The sequence below is a fragment of the Cheilinus undulatus genome, linkage group 8 (genome assembly GCF_018320785.1).
Source record: "Cheilinus undulatus linkage group 8, ASM1832078v1, whole genome shotgun sequence".
NCBI lineage: Eukaryota > Metazoa > Chordata > Actinopteri > Labriformes > Labridae > Cheilinus > Cheilinus undulatus.
In genome coordinates, this window is record NC_054872.1 from 39,331,661 (window position 1) to 39,347,830 (window position 16,170).

Here is a 16,170-nt window from a genome sequence, read left to right on the forward strand (position 1 = left end):
CCTTTAACTCTCTGGCCAGTAAGGTATTTTTCTAATCATTGTGTCTCGTCTGGATCTTTTGTCTTAAAAAAAAAAACACAGTCAAGCTCTCAACATCCTTTTGTTCAGGACAACTGGGCAATAAGAATATGCATGTTGCAGCAATGTCTCTTCATTTAAAAATCAAGTTTTGGGACTACAAAGAACAAAGTAACTAAGGTTTTTTTTGTACAAATCTGTTCTCCCATCTTGTTGGGACTAAAGAATAAAAAAAAATCATTATGTGACAAAAAGTCTCCAAAATATTCACATTTTTTTTTAAAAAGTCCTTGTGCTTTTGGGAATTGGAGTAATTATTTCAAGTGAAGTGACTCAGAGGAACAAATTACAGCCTCTCTGTGTCTTTTTCTCTCTATTATGAGTCATTCAGGGCTGCGCCTAAGAATTTGGGGCCTCATGGACATTTTAAAACTAGGCTATATATTTAAGAAAATTAACCAATATTCTTTGGCTCTCACTCATTTATGGGCCCTTTGAATCATCCTAACTTCTCTTCACAATGCAGCGCCCATGTCCGTACTAAAGCCAGCCCAGTCTGTGCTCAAACTAAAAGTGTCTTTTAAACCACATCTTTTGATTAACAAAATAACTCTTTAGCCACATTTTTGAAGGGATTTTATTATTAATGCAATACAGCAAATAAAGTAGGTTTAGATGCAAAGTGCAGTATATACAAAATGTTTTCTTAAAGCCTCTGGAAATAAAAATCATTGGAGTATTCCTGTTCTCTGTAATATGTGTTTTTGTATAAAAGAGTGAGCATATAAGAGACAAATGAATGTTTTCACATTGACACCAGCAGTTAAATGCAACATTACCCCTCTCCCACATGCTCTTCTAAGCAAAGTTAAAATGTTAACTCGACTGATCCTACACAGTTTTGAGAGAATGGTTAGCAGGGTCAATCAGAAGGTCCATGGTAACTGAAAAGGTGCACATCACTACCTCCAGTTGCAGAGTCAGACATACTCCAGTCATTAAATCAGTTCTTCCACTGTGCATGAATACTGAAACCACCGCCTGACTAAATTTTAACCAACTTGTTTTTACCGTGCATGTAAATGTACTGACTGAGGGAGGGGTGGAAGTAGTACTCTGAGGGACAGCTTTGTTTTGGTCTGAGACACTGGTACTTAAGTGCAACACTGACCAGAAATCTACTCAGAAAGTTGCAGATTATACAGTCCCATGATAAAATATTTGCCCCCTTCCTGATTTCTTTATTTGTATACTTGTCACACAGAAATGTTTCAGATCATCAAACAAATTTAAATAGCCTGAGTAAATACAAGATATTTTTTAAATTATTTTTTTAGGGAAAAAATCCATCAAAATGTACTTATAAATCATGAATCCACAGTGATTAACCACATTTTTTCAGGAAAGTTCAATTTCGCCAGCCTCATACAGACCAGTTACTGTTAGACCTGCTGAATAAAAATCGCTTTAATAGAATGTGTCTGACAAAGTGAAGTAGGTTAAAAAAGCTCTCAAAAAACAATGCATCATGCCAAAATCTAGAAAAAGATGAGAAACAAAGTTGTTGACATCTAGCAGTCTCAAAAGCATTACAAAACTATTTCTATGGCTTTGGGACTCAAATGAAAGCGAACCATTGTGAGAGCCATTATCCACAATGGTTCGCTGGAGAAAACTTGAACCTTCCCAGGAGTGGCCTGCCCACCAAAATTACTCCAAGAGCGTATTGACGACTCATCCAGGAGACCTGCAGGCCTCACTTGACTCAGTTTAGGTTCATGATTCAACAATAAGAAAGAGACTGGGTAAAAATGGAAGATTTCCAAGGCCTAAAGCACTACTGACCAAAAAGAGTGCAAAGGCTCATCTCACATTTCCCAAAAAAAACCACCCTGATGATCCCCAAGATTTTTAGGAAAATGTTCTGGACTGACGAGAACAGAAGCTGAACTTTCTGGAAGGTGTGCATCTACATCTGGAGTAAAACTAACACAGAGTTTCAATGAAAGAACATCATACCAACAGTCAAACATGGTGGTGGTAGAGTGATAGTATGGGGCTACTTTGCTGCTTCAGGTCCTGGGCTTCTTGCCATAATTGATGGAACCATGAATTCTGCTCTAGACCAGAAAATCTTGAAGGAGAATGTCTGGCCATTGATTCATGACCTCATACTTAGGAACACTTGGGTTATGCAGCAGGACAATGATCGGAGTGGATTGAAGAATAAAGGAAGGTTTTGGAGTGGCCTAGTCAAAGACTGGACTTAAATTCAGTTGAGCTGTTGTGCCATGACCTTAAACAGCCCATTCATGCTCAAAAACCCCTAACAAGGCTGAATTTAAAAAAATTCTGCCAAGATGAGTAGGCCAAAATTCCTCCACAGTGATGTTAAAGACTCGGTTGTCACAAGCTTGCTTGCAGTTGTTGCCGCCAAGGGTGGCACAACCAGTTATTAGGTTTAAGGGGATGTTACTTTTACACATAGGGACAGGGAGGTTTGAATGGCTTTTTCCCATAATAAGGGAAATCATTATTTAAAAACTGCATTTTGTATTTACTTGAGTTACCTTTGTCTAATACTAAAATGTGTTTCAGGGTCTGAAACATTTAAGCGAGACAAATATGCAAGAAAATAAGAAATTAGGAAGAGGGCGAATACTTTTTCACAGATTTCCAGAGGCTTTAATTCATCACACAGCAACAGGTGCAGTCCAGCAGGAGGCAGTGCAAAGATAACGCTTGCTCATCAAGCTAAACAACCATTTAAAGTTATCTGATCATATTTGCCTGTAAGCAGTTCACTCTTCACATTGTTTCAGTGTAAGGTCATACTGCTCACAGGCCAGGAAGTTCCTCCCTCACAGCTTTGTCCATTTCCTGGTCTCCTCCCTGAGGCCTTTGAGTAGCAGACGTGCGTCTTTGGTCGTCTTTCAGATGTCGTCATCCAAATGTTCCTGCAGCCTCTCCCCCCTGTTATTGTGCCTGTGCTTCCTGAAAAGAAAGCGAACGTCCCATTTAGATCAAGAAGCAGAGACAGTGGTTCAAATTGGCATGACGTTTGTTATGTCAGCAAACACAGCTCGAGCTGTCATGCCTCATGTGTGTCACTTATTCCAAGGATTACACGAGCTGCATTTTTCTGTTTTCATTTTTTACCCTTACTTTTTTTATGTTCTTTCCAAAGCATTGACTACCAGAGGCTTATTTTCTCCCTCTATATGGCTTTATCATCTTGTCTGAAATGAGATTTGTGTCTGCTTCTGCCACTACGGTACCTCCACAGCAGAAATGCCAGCACTCCTGCGACCAGCAGCAGGAGCACGAGACACACCACGACCGCCACCGTCCCTCTGCCCTCTGTCTCACAAGGTGCTGTCAAACAGAAATTAGACACCAATGATGACAAAAAAAAAAATCACAAGTCATGCTAAAAAGGTTCTCTGCAGTATGCCAGCAAAGCTGAGTGAAACACCATGAGCTAACAAGAGGTTTCCTGAAACACCCTTTAAGGATCATCACACCTTTTGTTAGACACGAGAATGCATTTGTCTCGCCTGTTTAGCAGCAGTGATAACAGGTGTAGTAGTACTGGTAGTAGTGATTTATTGATCATACCCAAGAAAATCCTTTATCACTGTAACACCAGCAGTGATATAATACACAGAACAAAGTGCAACCAGGACATGGCTCATGATAGACATGAAGGGCGGGATAGCAGAGAATGATTTCTTTAGGTCTGTGACAAAAAAGTCAGCTGGCTTAAAGTATGTTGTAGACACCCTTACGCTTCTTTAATCCAAAAAAGTTGTTGAGACAAATAATGATGATTTATGTACCACAATCAGCTGGAAAAGCAATAAAAAACATAGAGTCAAGGGAACTCAATGACAATAAACAAAAACTGTCTATGTTTGTGAGTTATCCATCCATCTCTTTGATCCACCCATCTGTCAGTTTCTTAACTTTGCACGAATCTCCACTCAGATTGATGGCTGAACTTACCAATTTTCTGAAGTATGAGGTCAAAGGTCATTTTCATTGGGCATCATGCTCAGCCCTTGCATATAAACCTAACATAAGAAGGACACTTGAACTCACTGAGTGCCATTGACTTATATATACGTCAGTGTTTTTTCGGCGGCTGGCACAAGGGGGTGCTCTCACGCTCCCTGTGAGTAATTTTGGGGCTTCTAGGGTACGTGGTCGGAACATGGAAGAGACGGTAGATCAAAGCCACTGAGATCAGAGCGATCAGAACGGAGGAAATCTAAGCTAAAACTTATATAATATTCAGTATCGGAACAAAATGCAAACTTTAAACTTCTGAGTGAGAAATCGGTTGCTCACTGAAACCGACTGAACTGAGCTACAGCGAATCCAGGAATCAGCGGTGTCATTCATCTGCCTCGGCTGGCCAAGAGGCTAAAGAATGCCGTGAGGTCTCCCCCCGTGCGTCGGAGAAAAAAGGCATCCGCTGGCCAGCTGATGCATACAGTGATGACACTTCAGAGACAGACTTTTTTGAGCCAGACTCTGAGGAATGGCTGCCGAGTGAGCGGAGTGGATCTTGTTCTCCGTCTCGGAGCAGTGGAGGTAAGTTAACGTTAGGATCCCACAAATTATTCAGCCAAATTAATCGAATGAAACCATCACTCATACGTTCCTGTGATTTCAGAAGCAGACTTGAGAGAAGAGCAAGCCCCATGAAGTTCTGCAACACCGTCTGTTGGCAGAAAAGAGGTAAGAACAAAAACATTTCTATATTATAGATTAAATATTATATACAGTGCTTAACAAATTTATTAGACCACCACCCAAAGTAAGGTTTATGCCACCGCTGCCCTAAATTAACAGCATTGGCAAAAATTGGTAAAACCAAAATCATTTTTTATGTTTCTGCAATGGTTAATAAACCAATATGTAGAAGCTCTTTAACCGAAATGATATTTTTAATGCTAAAATATAATTATTATTGTTATCCATGACTTTTCAAATTTTCTGATTTACAAAAAACCTGAAAAAATAGTAAAGCACATTAATACTTCTTGATTAATATGTCAAATTATAGTTATTGACTTGCATACCTGAACAGAAAAATAAGTTTCAGTGGTTGAATGTTATGCTTGATTAATTTCTGACCCCTCAGAGAAGCCCAGTGAGCCGGCTCAAATTTGGGTTTAAAAAGGTGAATTCAGTTTGAAATTCCTCATTCCTGTTCAAAATAGTAAAACATGGAGAGCTCACTGAAAATGAAAGAGTCCCCATTAAAGCACTTCATGATGCAGGATGGTCTCTAAGACAGGTGGTCTAATAAATTTGTTAAGCACTGTATATAACGTATATAACATATTCCATATTACATTATTTCTATGATTTACAGGCAGTGACAGGGGACACGCAAGCAGGAGAGGACGTGGGTGTATCAGGGGTCCCGTGTATTTGTATTATGTATTTTTTTTATATCTATTTATTTATTTTACAATAAAACACATTTGTAATACAATTTTCTTGTCTGTCATTGAAGGCAAAATTATAACATTCAAATCATTGTTTTGCTTGACAGACTCTCTTTCACAAAAATGCATTTTTCTCAGCTTTCTAGAAAAAAAGTGGTCTTTTGAAGAAACTAGCCTCTATTCAATTTAAGATAAATGAAGAATGGAAAAAGCTGCAAACAAACGTTTTTTTTCCATGATGAAATAGAAGTTTCTCCGTTCATTTGAGCTATTCGGTGTTTTCAGAGTCATAGTACAAAATAATCTGTGGATCTTAAAAGATGACTCAAAATGGCCAAAAACGCTGGCACAAGCCACTTTCCATTTTATAAAAGGGCTGGCACTCAATGAGTTAAGGGATTTTCTTCAAAGTTAGCACAAAATGTCCAATCTGACTCAAGGTTTAACATGCCAAATTTTGGAATCTCTGGGTCAAGTGGTTATTGGTCAAAATTTCCAAAAAGGTCATTGGGCCTCATGTTTATTCCTTACTCATATGCCGTATATCTGAAGGATGCTTTAAAGTAATTTTTAGATTTTGGTGATTGTAGATCAAAGGCCAAGATATGTGGGCCTAATGTTCATCTCTTGCTTTTGACTGTAGACTTGGTGGAAATGTCCACTCTGACTTGGGGCCTAACCTCATTTTGGAGGTAAAATGGCATAGTTCAAGGTCATTTGGCCTCATTTTCATCCCTTACTTTGAACAAGATTTCAGACAATACTTCAAGTGATTTTCTTCACAGTTTGCACGAATGCTGCTCTGGCTCAAGGTTAAACATGTTAAACTTTAGAGTCCTTGGTGAAAGTCAAGTATATGGCAATCATTAGGCCTCATGTTCTTCTCTTGCTCTATACACAATATCTCAAGAATGCTTTAAGGGATTTTTCTTAAACTTTGCACAATCATCCAACCTGACTCAGGTATGAACTTATTGAATTTTGAATATACAAGGTCAAGGGTCAAATTTGTAGGCCTCATCTTTATCCCTTGATTGTGAGTGCAGTATCTCAAAAACACTTTGGGACAAAAGTCAAGGTCAGTGTGGCTTGTGTTCAGTCCTTGCTTCTGAATGCAATTTCCCAAGAAAACTTTAAGGGACTGTCTTTAAATTTTGCACCGTTTGACTTTTAAGATTTCAGAGGTTGCAGCTCAAAGTCTAAAGTAACTTGGCCTTATGTTCATTCCTTTTGTATGAGCCTGATATCTTACGAATGCTCTGGGCAATATTCTTCAATCTTTTTACTGCTGGGTCATATACCTGCAGTGTAGGTGGCAGTACTGTGGCCCAGCTTGTTGCTGACCATGCAGGTGAAGTGTCCACAGAAAGGCTTCATGGTCACAAACAGCGTCGTTCCATCTTTAGAGACCGTCCCCACAGTCTGAGTGATGGCAACTCTCTCATGTAGCCAGCTGAAGTGTGGCTCCGTCCCCCAGGCCTCGCCACAAACCAGTGAGGAGTGAGACACGTTGATGCTGACGGAGACATGGTGCACCGCTTCTGTACGGACAGACGGAGAAATATGAGGGAAAGTGATCTGGATGGAGGTTAAAACTCAGAAACAAGGAGATGTGAGGTGTTCTTGTCTGTCATAAAATAAGAATAATGGCGTATGGCTGTCTGAGAGGGTCCAGCTCAAAGAATCATGGGAGACGTTTAACGCTGTCAGGAGAAACTGGCTCCGTTTCAGAGACAATAATGAGACCGCAGAGTGAGGCATAATGTCGGAGAACGAGATGATGGAAAACCCTGGAAGCTGAGAGAGCAGATGTAGAGGAGAGAGAGGAGCTGATGAATTGATACTGTTAGAGCAGACGGATGAGGGAGAGAGCATAGACGCTTTGACAGAAAAGGAAAAAACGCTACAACGAGGGCAGAATAGTCAAGAAGCACGGAAACAAAAGACGGATTGTGGGAGTGAAGCCTAAAGACAAATTTAATTTCAAGTGTTTTAATTCTAACTAAGGAAATCCACTATCAGACAGAAACAATGCAGGCTGGCCAGATTTAAAACACATTTACCACTATACTGTTAGTAATAGCTTGATTCAGCACAGAAAAAGGGCCTAGGCTGATGAGTATTTGAAGTATTTCTGCTTTTATATCACAACCTTATGATGATATCTATATAAGACTATTTCCACATACCCTGACCCTGAGTGTTCCTGCATGAAGTTATTTTCAGGCACACTTTTGTGACCGACTGAAACAAACTCTGCAACCAGCTTTTAGGTCCTGATCTGCTAGTCGATGCTCTGTTTTAGAGCAGTGGTTCTCAATGTTGGGGTCAGGACCCTCTTGGAGGTCATGAGACAATAAGAGGGGGTCTCGAGATGCTTTAAAAAACTAAGAATATCTTTTAAATTACACTGTTGCTACTTAACACCAATGTTGCCAAATTTTAACCTGTTTTCATCACTTTTTCCCGCCAGTTTTGCCAGTTTTAACACATTTTTGCCACTTAAAACCATTTCCACTACTTTTTTCTGCCTGTTTTTGCCCCTTCTCAACCATTTCTTCCCATTTTCATCTATTGTTGCCTCTGTCAACAAAGTATTGCAACTATTAACCAACAAACCAATCTTTTACACCCATTTTTACCCACTTTAACCACATTTCACTATTTAATATGCCCATTTAATCACCGTTTAACCCATTTCTGCCCATCTCTGCCTATTGTTCCACCTCAGTATACCCATTTTTGCCAGTTTATATTCAAACTTTCATCCCATTACACTAAATTTCTACCCATTTTGCCACCTCAAAGCCATTTCAGGCACTTTTTAATCTGCCTTACCACTTTTTATGCCTGTTTTCACCACTTAAACCCATTTTTGCCATTTTTTGGCTATCTTTTGCCACTTCTAGCCCTTTTCTGCTACTTTTAAAATCCAATTTCACCAATTTTTCCACCATTTTTTTCCATCGTTAAACAATTTTAGCTATTTTTAACCCATTTACTACTCAAATGTATAAAAAAAGAAATTTGTTTCTTTAATAAGAGTGGTTATTATTCAGGCTAACTATAAAATATGGATACCACATCTAATCATTATAATGGACCATGATTTTGCTGACCTTCATGGGCCCCCAGTTTGGCTGGGCCCCAGAAAGCTCTCCCGTTTATCCCCCCGTATGGGCAGCCTTGTCAGCACATGACTATTCTTGATTGGGCATAACTATGTTCAACCACCTTCAGGTACAGTGGGAGTCCCCGGTCTCTAGTACCTTTATCTGGGGATCATGGACTTAAAAAGTTTTAGAGGGCACAGTCATGTATAGTAAAGGCTGTGATATATGACAATTTCCATTATATATAAGTCTGCAGCATAATGTTTGTGCCTTTGCAATGTTTATAAAATTCTAACATAAGTAGAGACAAGCCCCAACTGGAAAAAACTTTTTTTGTCTTCGAGTTTTGTTCCAATGTTGTAAAATAACTTGTAAAACTCCTACAGTTAACCTCAGGATGAGAACTGCTCAAATAGAAGTTTAGAAAAATCTACCATTACATGAAAAATGTTCAATCTCAGTCTCATACTAAAGTAAATATGAGAATATAGGTGGTGTTTCTTAAAAATGTCTAAGAGCATGCTTTCATTGTTTAATCAACTATTATTAATTACCTTCATGTTATGTTCTTTAATTGAAAAAATGGTAGGTAGACGACCATTCTGTAATTCTGTTTTGGTGTTTTGTCCATTGCCATAGTTTTTCAGAAGCCAGAAGTAAAAGAAATGTGGAATCTCAAATGGCTCAGCCCTGATTGGCCGGCTGCCATGGAAGGGACTTTTCATTTGCATACTAAGCATATTTTGCTTCATCATCTATATTCCACAAAAATAACAATCATTTTTAAAATGCTGTTTCTGAACCATTTAAGATATAAGCACAAACATGGTGTCTTTATAAAGTCTGTCTGAATTTGTAAAGTGAAACAGAGATCTGTAGATAACTCTAGCCAGAAGGTATTATCTAGAAGCTCAGCTGGACCAAAGCATGAAGGCTTAGCTGGTTAAGGTTCAAAGACAGAACAATAAAAAAGGAAATGAGTATTTCACACCTGATGATGAGGACAAGACCAGGCTGTTTCAAACTGGAGACTCCAAAAAGGATCTAGGATCGCTGACATTTTTCTATGTAGCATTGCTGATATCTGCTTTAAAAAAAGGCATTGTCACTACTGAGAATAACAACGGTAAGTTTTAAATTATGCAAGACCAGTCCATGGATCTCTATGGATGTAATCCTGTTTTTGGAACAAAATTTGACTGACTTAGGTTGTGGGGACTCTGTCTGATGCAGCAGTACTGCTTTTGATGGAATACAGGAACTTCTATTGGTGAGCTGTGTCACTCATATTAATATTTGTCTGCATGAATTCAGCCAGGACCACTCTGTCAGGAAACACACATGACTTTCGTTTTGTCCCCACTGTATTGGCAGTTTAATTTGCTCTTATTGCTGGTTTTAATAGCAGCGTGGCTGCTCTGGGAACCCCCTGCACTTCCACAAGCCTACGTGGAAAATACCAAGCAAGAACAGCACAACTTCTTGCTCTTTCTGTGCAGAAAAGGAAAGCTTGAGGCAGGGAGAGAAGCAGCAAATAATCCAGAGCAGAGCAGGCATCAATGACAGCAGAATTACATTGATTAAGTCAGATGTAAGATAAAGGAGATGCTAGGGTGGAGGAGGGTCACAAAAACAGCTTGCAGAGGGAGCAGGGAAGTGTAGCCAGGCTAGAGCAGTTTAAATATGGTAGCATAAGTGCAAATCAGCTGGCCGTCAGCTGAAGCGGGCTTGCATGAGATTAGCTGATCTCGATTATATGGCAGGGCTTGACTTCGTGGCCTGCCTGTACTAATGCTATATGCTCAATTTGTGGCTGCTGTGGTGGTTTCATCCTTTCATCCACACTGATTATTTAGAACGGCCAACAGTATTAATTAATCCCATTCATATGCATCTATGTACAAGCAGTGGGAACACTGAGGGGTGAACTGTCTTGCCCAAAGACACATCATCATTGACTACAAGTGCTGTGGTCTGGACCCATGATGGTCCAGTTGAGGGATGACCAACTCCACCTATTGAATCACAGCCACCCCTTCAACCCCCAGAGACCATGCATCTATTCATAGAAACATTAGTGTTAGGCCTTACTGTATCATAATACTTCTGCTAAACTTAGAACTGTTGACCCCATTCATTCACAAAATGTGTGCAATCCTGTGGTCATAAAAGCAAATTACAGTGAATAGATGAAGTGGCAGTCGCCACTTGCATGTTTCACAATGGAAAATTAAACCAGGTACAACACATCTTCAGATTTTTTTTTCAAACTTATTTATTAATGTTTATTTTATTTATTACCAGTTGTAGTTTTGTATTAAATACAAATTTGCCCTTTTTTTAAAGAATCAAGCAAAAATGGCACTAATGAAGACATTTAAGGTGAAAGGGTCTTTGCCCTGCAAGCTTCAATGCTCAGACCACCAAAGTGGCCCAAATCTGAGGGGAAAGGTTGGATTTCAATGTAACATTTGTTGCCAAAAATTTGTTGAAAAACAGACAACAGTAAAAGAATCAGATTAAGTCACTTTGGCCTGTATCGCAAATGCAGCCTTTATCATCATTAGCCTTGTTACAACAAAGAAATAATCTACCAAACACAAATTTCCTTATGGTGCTAAGTTTATTTCACATCCATATGCTTTGATGATGTTCTGTCTGTTATATTCATTATCAACAGAGTAAGAACACGTGACATAGTAGGCGTGTGCCACCTCAGGGAATACACTATACATGAGCTTGAAAGGCAGCTGTTTTCATTGTTCACCATTAGTGGAGCCTGTTGGCAAAGCAGACTCTCCAAAGCTGATCAAGAAAAAGACAAAAACTTTTTGGCATCGTTCTCTGCTCTTCTTTTGTAAAGAAATATTGTTTAGCTCAGATAATACTGCCGCTGTAGCTACATGCCAGCTAATTCCTTCAACAGGAGTCATTGTTTACAGGCTTGCAGTATGATTAAACTCCGCCTGTAGCAACTGCCTTGTGACGCTGACTGGTCTGGTCATTCTCTCCTGGAAAGAAGTTTTTGCATAAAGCTTTGCAAGATGGATCTGCCCTATCAGCCATGGAATCAGGCTGAGCCAGTGGCTTTATTAACTAACACGTTGCTGGATGTTACTGTTTCCTTCAAGACTTTTTTTATCCTGCATGCACCTTGGAAGTTGGTGAAGTTGTGTGAGAATTATCTACTTTAATCCACTGGCTTTGCAAGGTTGCAAATAAGTCTGGATGTTGTGTTTTTTATCTGGTCCGTGCACAGTTCTGCTTCTGGGCGCTTCACAGTGTGCGACCTGCAGCAGTCTACACTGAACTGCCCTTTTGGATAAATAAAGTTGTCTGAATCTGAATTTCTAGGGCATATTTTTCCATCAAGAGCAAAAAGAAGGCTGAATTTAATATTAGTGGCTACTTTTTACAACAATTTCAGTCAACCCTTGCTGACCTTTATTTAGAATGCATGTTTTAGGCACCCCAGCACTGGTTTTGTTTTTTAGACTACAAGACAAACAGAGGAATCAATTAATCTCCTTTTTTTTTTCAAACACACACAATGTTAACTCCACATTCAACAATGACTTCCTTCCCTAGCTGGTGTCATACTGTACCATACATCCTGACGATGCAGTGTGCCGTGGTGTTGACGTTTCTGTGATCCATCACCGTCAAAGTGTACACGCCGCTGTCTGTGCTGCTGTATTCATTAATCTGGAGTGTCGTCTCCTGCTGCTGCATACTTCCATGGATGTTTGGCCTTGTACCAGCACACTTGGAGCTTTTGCCCTGGCACAAGGCCAGAACCTCTTTGATAAGAGGGACTCCAGATTCAGGCTCCCGTTCCCAGGTCACTGCAGAGATCTCCTCCAGGGGGCCAGGCTCTATGCGGGCTTTCAGGACCAGCTTGGAACCGGGGATGGCATATGTGGGCGCCTCATTGAGGATGTGCACTGACATACAGTGGAGCCCACATGGCACTGAGAACAGAAAATTGATCATTTGATTTTTTTTTTCTTTTAATCTCTTAAACCTTATGCATTTTTTACAGTGCCTAAAAACAATATTAACCCTCTTGGATTTTTTACCCTTTTATTAGATTTATAAATCAATCATGGTCAATATAATTTGGCTCTTTGTACCCAAAACATTTCTGAAAACCCCCTCCATAATGCCAAAATGAAAACAGATTTCTTCAAAGTAGTTTCAAATGAAAAAAATTTGTACTGTAAAATCAGTGACTGCATAAATATTTATCCTCTTTTAAGTGAGCGACCTAATTCAACTGAGGTCCAGCTAAGTGATGCTAGAACTCTCACAAATAGTGAAACGGGGATTAACCTGAATGCAGTGAATGTGTCTGAACTGACTGTAGTATAAATACATCTGTCTGGGAGGTCCAGTCACTGGTTGATCAGTATTCATGGCTACCATTACACCATGGATACAAAAGAACCCAAACAACTCAACAAAAAGGTTATTGAAAAGTATAAGTCAAGGGATTGGTACAGAAAAATTTCCAAGGGAACATCCACTGGAGTTCACTTTAATCCATCACAGAAAATGGAAGTAATTTGGCACATGTGTAAATAATGCCTGGATCAGGCCGCCCTCACAAACTAAGTGACCGTGCAAGAAGGAGACTAGTGAGAGAGCCCACCAAGACACCGATGTTACAAGCTTAAGCAGCTGAGATGGGAGAGACTCTGCATACAACAACTGTTGCCCAGGTTCTTCAAGAAAACTTAAAAAAAATACACCATCCTCACTGTGAAGCTCAGTGATGGAAGCATCATGCTGTGGGATGCTTCTCAGCAGCATCAAGGAAGGCTTGTAAAGCTAGAGGGTAAAATGAATGCAGCAAAATATAGGAAACTCCTGGATGGAAATCTTATTTAGTCTGCTACAATAGAGCTACAGCTCGGGAGAAGATTTATTTTTGACACGAAGCATATGGTGAAAGCTACACAAAAATAGTTTAAAGACAACAAGGTGAATGTTCTTGAGTGGCCGACTCAAAGCCCAATAGAGAATTTGTAGCTGGACTTGAAAAGGGCTGTTCACGCCCGATCCCTGTGCAGAGCTTGAGCAGTTTTGCAAAGAAGAATGGAATAAAATTACAGTGTCCAGATGTGCAAGCATGGTTGAAACCTATCCACACAGACTCAGTGCTGTGATTGCAGCCAAAGGTGACTCTACTAGATACTAACTTGAGGGGGTGAGTATTAATGCAATTGCATTTGATTTTACATTCAATATTTTAGTTTTAATAACATTACCTTGGAGAAATCTGTTTTCACTTTGACATCACAGAGGTTTAAAATTATTTTTTGTTTATTTATTTATTTATTTTTTCTGGCACAAAGCCAAGTTAAACGACTCTTATTGATCTTTAAAATCAATAGAAGAGTAAAACATCCAAGGGGTATGTTCTTATAGGCACTGTATTTCTATTCAGATGCCAAGCAGGAGCCACAGTCATTAATTTGGACCTTTTGGCCTTTGTATGGTCTGCACTGCTGGGTCAGAAGTGAACACTTAGGATGCCTCAGGAGGTACCTTATGAATATGTATGGCTGCTTCTTGTCAAACAATGTCAAGCGATGATTTATAGCGCATGACAGCCATGCCTAATGCGATATCCATCAAACCGCATCAAAACCCCTAAAATCTGTGTCAAAACTCCAGTGGACCTGCTAAGTCTTTTTGCATAATACCGCATGGAGTATTAATCATAACTAAATTCACAAGCAAAAGATAGAAGCGACGTAAATAATGCAAGAAATTTGACAAAATTCTGTTTTAGAGAAGATCGTCTGGATGCAAATTGTTGTGCATCATGTAATCGCAGCCTTGAGCTTTCTTTGTCTTCTCAGAAAATAAAAGGAGGCTGCTTGCTCTGTCTTGCAAACAGGAAAATATTTTGTTTTTCTCTTGCAGTTTCATGCAGGGCTTTAAACAGAAATCATTAGGATGCTGGGATACAACAACAACAAAAAAAGAGCCTTACTCAAGAGAAGCAGCAGGGCAACTCTGCAGCTCAGGAAATGCTGTAGATCCATAACACCTGCTGCTGCAGACAAAAAACAGAGAGACGGGTTTGTCCATGACCTCAACAACTGTACACCATTACTCCCCTGTTCTTCTTCAGCATGGGTACAGGAATAATCATACCACCTCCGGAGAGGAAGGGAAATTGAAACGAGAGTAAAAAACAATTAAAGAAGCATGTCCGCTCTATTAAAAATGCAATCCAAATGTTTAGGGTATTCTCCCTTCTTTCTTAATTTGTTTGTGAAGTAGCCAAAGAACAGCAGCACTGGCACTGCAGCGAACTTGGAACAAGGTAGGGGACGAGTTCAGTGCCAAAAACTAAAATGAACCCCCTGAAGCACAGCTGCTACAACAAAAAACACACAGAGAGGAAGCTCTGATAGGCGTGCAGGAACACAACCCTACCCAGCCTGCATGCATTCAATATATAACCCAGAACTCCCTGCAATGTTTACCTTGAAGTTACAAAAAAGAAAGAGTGAGGTTCACTTACCTCTCCAAAGTTGGAAGAAGAAAAACAGTCAAAGCCAGCGCTCTAGCACTCTTAATGTTCTTTAAAGGTTTTGGGTGCAGTGTGATCTAGATTTATGGCCCAAAATAAAACAGTTTCTTCAAAGCGGTTGCCATTGCATTGCAAGAATAATCCAGTTACAGATGACAGTTCCTCGATCTACAGCTGTCAGTGCTAACAACATCAAACAGCGAGTAAAGCAAAATGTTTCAGGACTTTCCTCGCCTCTCTCCGGCCTTTTTCTCTGCCTGTCAGGTCCAGTCAGTGTGAGTTAGCACTGTAGGCGTCACCTTGTGTTCATGCAGCTTCCTCCCCCCCTTTGACTCCCCCACCCCTGCTTTCCTGTACAGTAAATGCTTCTGTCTGCTTTTGTGTTTTTAAAATGAGTGTACTTTCCATTGTACAACCTTCCCCTCCTCATTCCCAGCATTTCCTGACCTGTGCCTTACACTTCAATCCCACAATGCAACATGTTCAATATGGGTTTTTCGCACCACTGTTGTTGCTGTTTGTAAACAGAGATAAATGCAGCAGTATTCTTCAGAAGGGAAGCCAGTGACAATGTTGAAACTCAGTCTTATGAAATAAGCTTTGTACTGCGGGCTTCTTATCCAGCACGTACACTGTTTGCCCTGCAGACACAATAATACACTCTGTCTTCGCTTTGGATTGTAAAAGAGGGGGTAATACATGAATTACTCTATTCTTATTTTTGTTTTCAATAATTGTCTTGCATGCAACTGAGCGATACCTTCAAGGGGAATTCATACAAATTCATCTTTTTTTTGTCTCTGGCAAAGTTCTGCAGAAAAAACTAATATTAAAAGACAGAAAATAGGCTTCTCATTTAGTTTTGTGACTGACACAAACATTAGTGGTTTTACCATTTGGAAAGGTGTGTATGTACCTGGGGCCTTATTCTCAAAGGGGCCTCAAGATATAGTCATTTTAGTGATTAAGTGGAAGTTAAGTTTATGTGATATAGCACCTTTTACACGACAAGTCACTGAGTCCTTTACGAAAA

General features: G+C 39.8%; 1 protein-coding gene across 4 annotated transcripts; it reads right to left on the reverse strand.

Moving 5' to 3' along the window:
* Window positions 1-637: 637 nt before the first annotated feature.
* Window positions 638-15,411, reverse strand: si:dkeyp-97a10.2. Of its 4 annotated transcripts, XM_041793284.1 has the most exons (6): window positions 15,129-15,411; window positions 14,592-14,654; window positions 12,196-12,561; window positions 6,779-7,018; window positions 3,297-3,393; window positions 638-3,012 (listed from the first exon to the last, which is right to left on the reverse strand). In XM_041793284.1, the coding sequence occupies exons 2-6, from the start codon at window positions 14,641-14,643 to the stop codon at window positions 2,952-2,954; spliced, it is 816 nt and encodes a 271-aa protein (XP_041649218.1). In that variant the 5' UTR covers window positions 14,644-14,654; window positions 15,129-15,411; the 3' UTR covers window positions 638-2,951. The 4 variants fall into 4 exon arrangements, with proteins under 4 accessions (XP_041649218.1, XP_041649217.1, XP_041649216.1 ...); XM_041793283.1 differs by lacking the exon at window positions 3,297-3,393 and having other exon boundaries at window positions 14,592-14,651; XM_041793282.1 differs by lacking the exon at window positions 3,297-3,393.
* Between the last annotated feature and the right edge of the window lie 759 nt (window positions 15,412-16,170).

Coding starts and splice junctions, on each gene's coding strand:
- si:dkeyp-97a10.2 (XM_041793283.1), bottom strand. CDS start 14,643: ATGGATCTACAGCATTTCCTGAGCTGCAGAGTTGCCCTGCTGCTTCTC. Junction 12,562..14,591: donor TGCCCTGCTGCTTCTCTTGA/GTAAGGCTCTTT, acceptor TTCTGTTCTCAG/TGCCATGTGGGCTCCACTGT. Junction 7,019..12,195: donor CTGCATCGTCAGGATGTATG/GTACAGTATGAC, acceptor CTGTCCGTACAG/AAGCGGTGCACCATGTCTCC.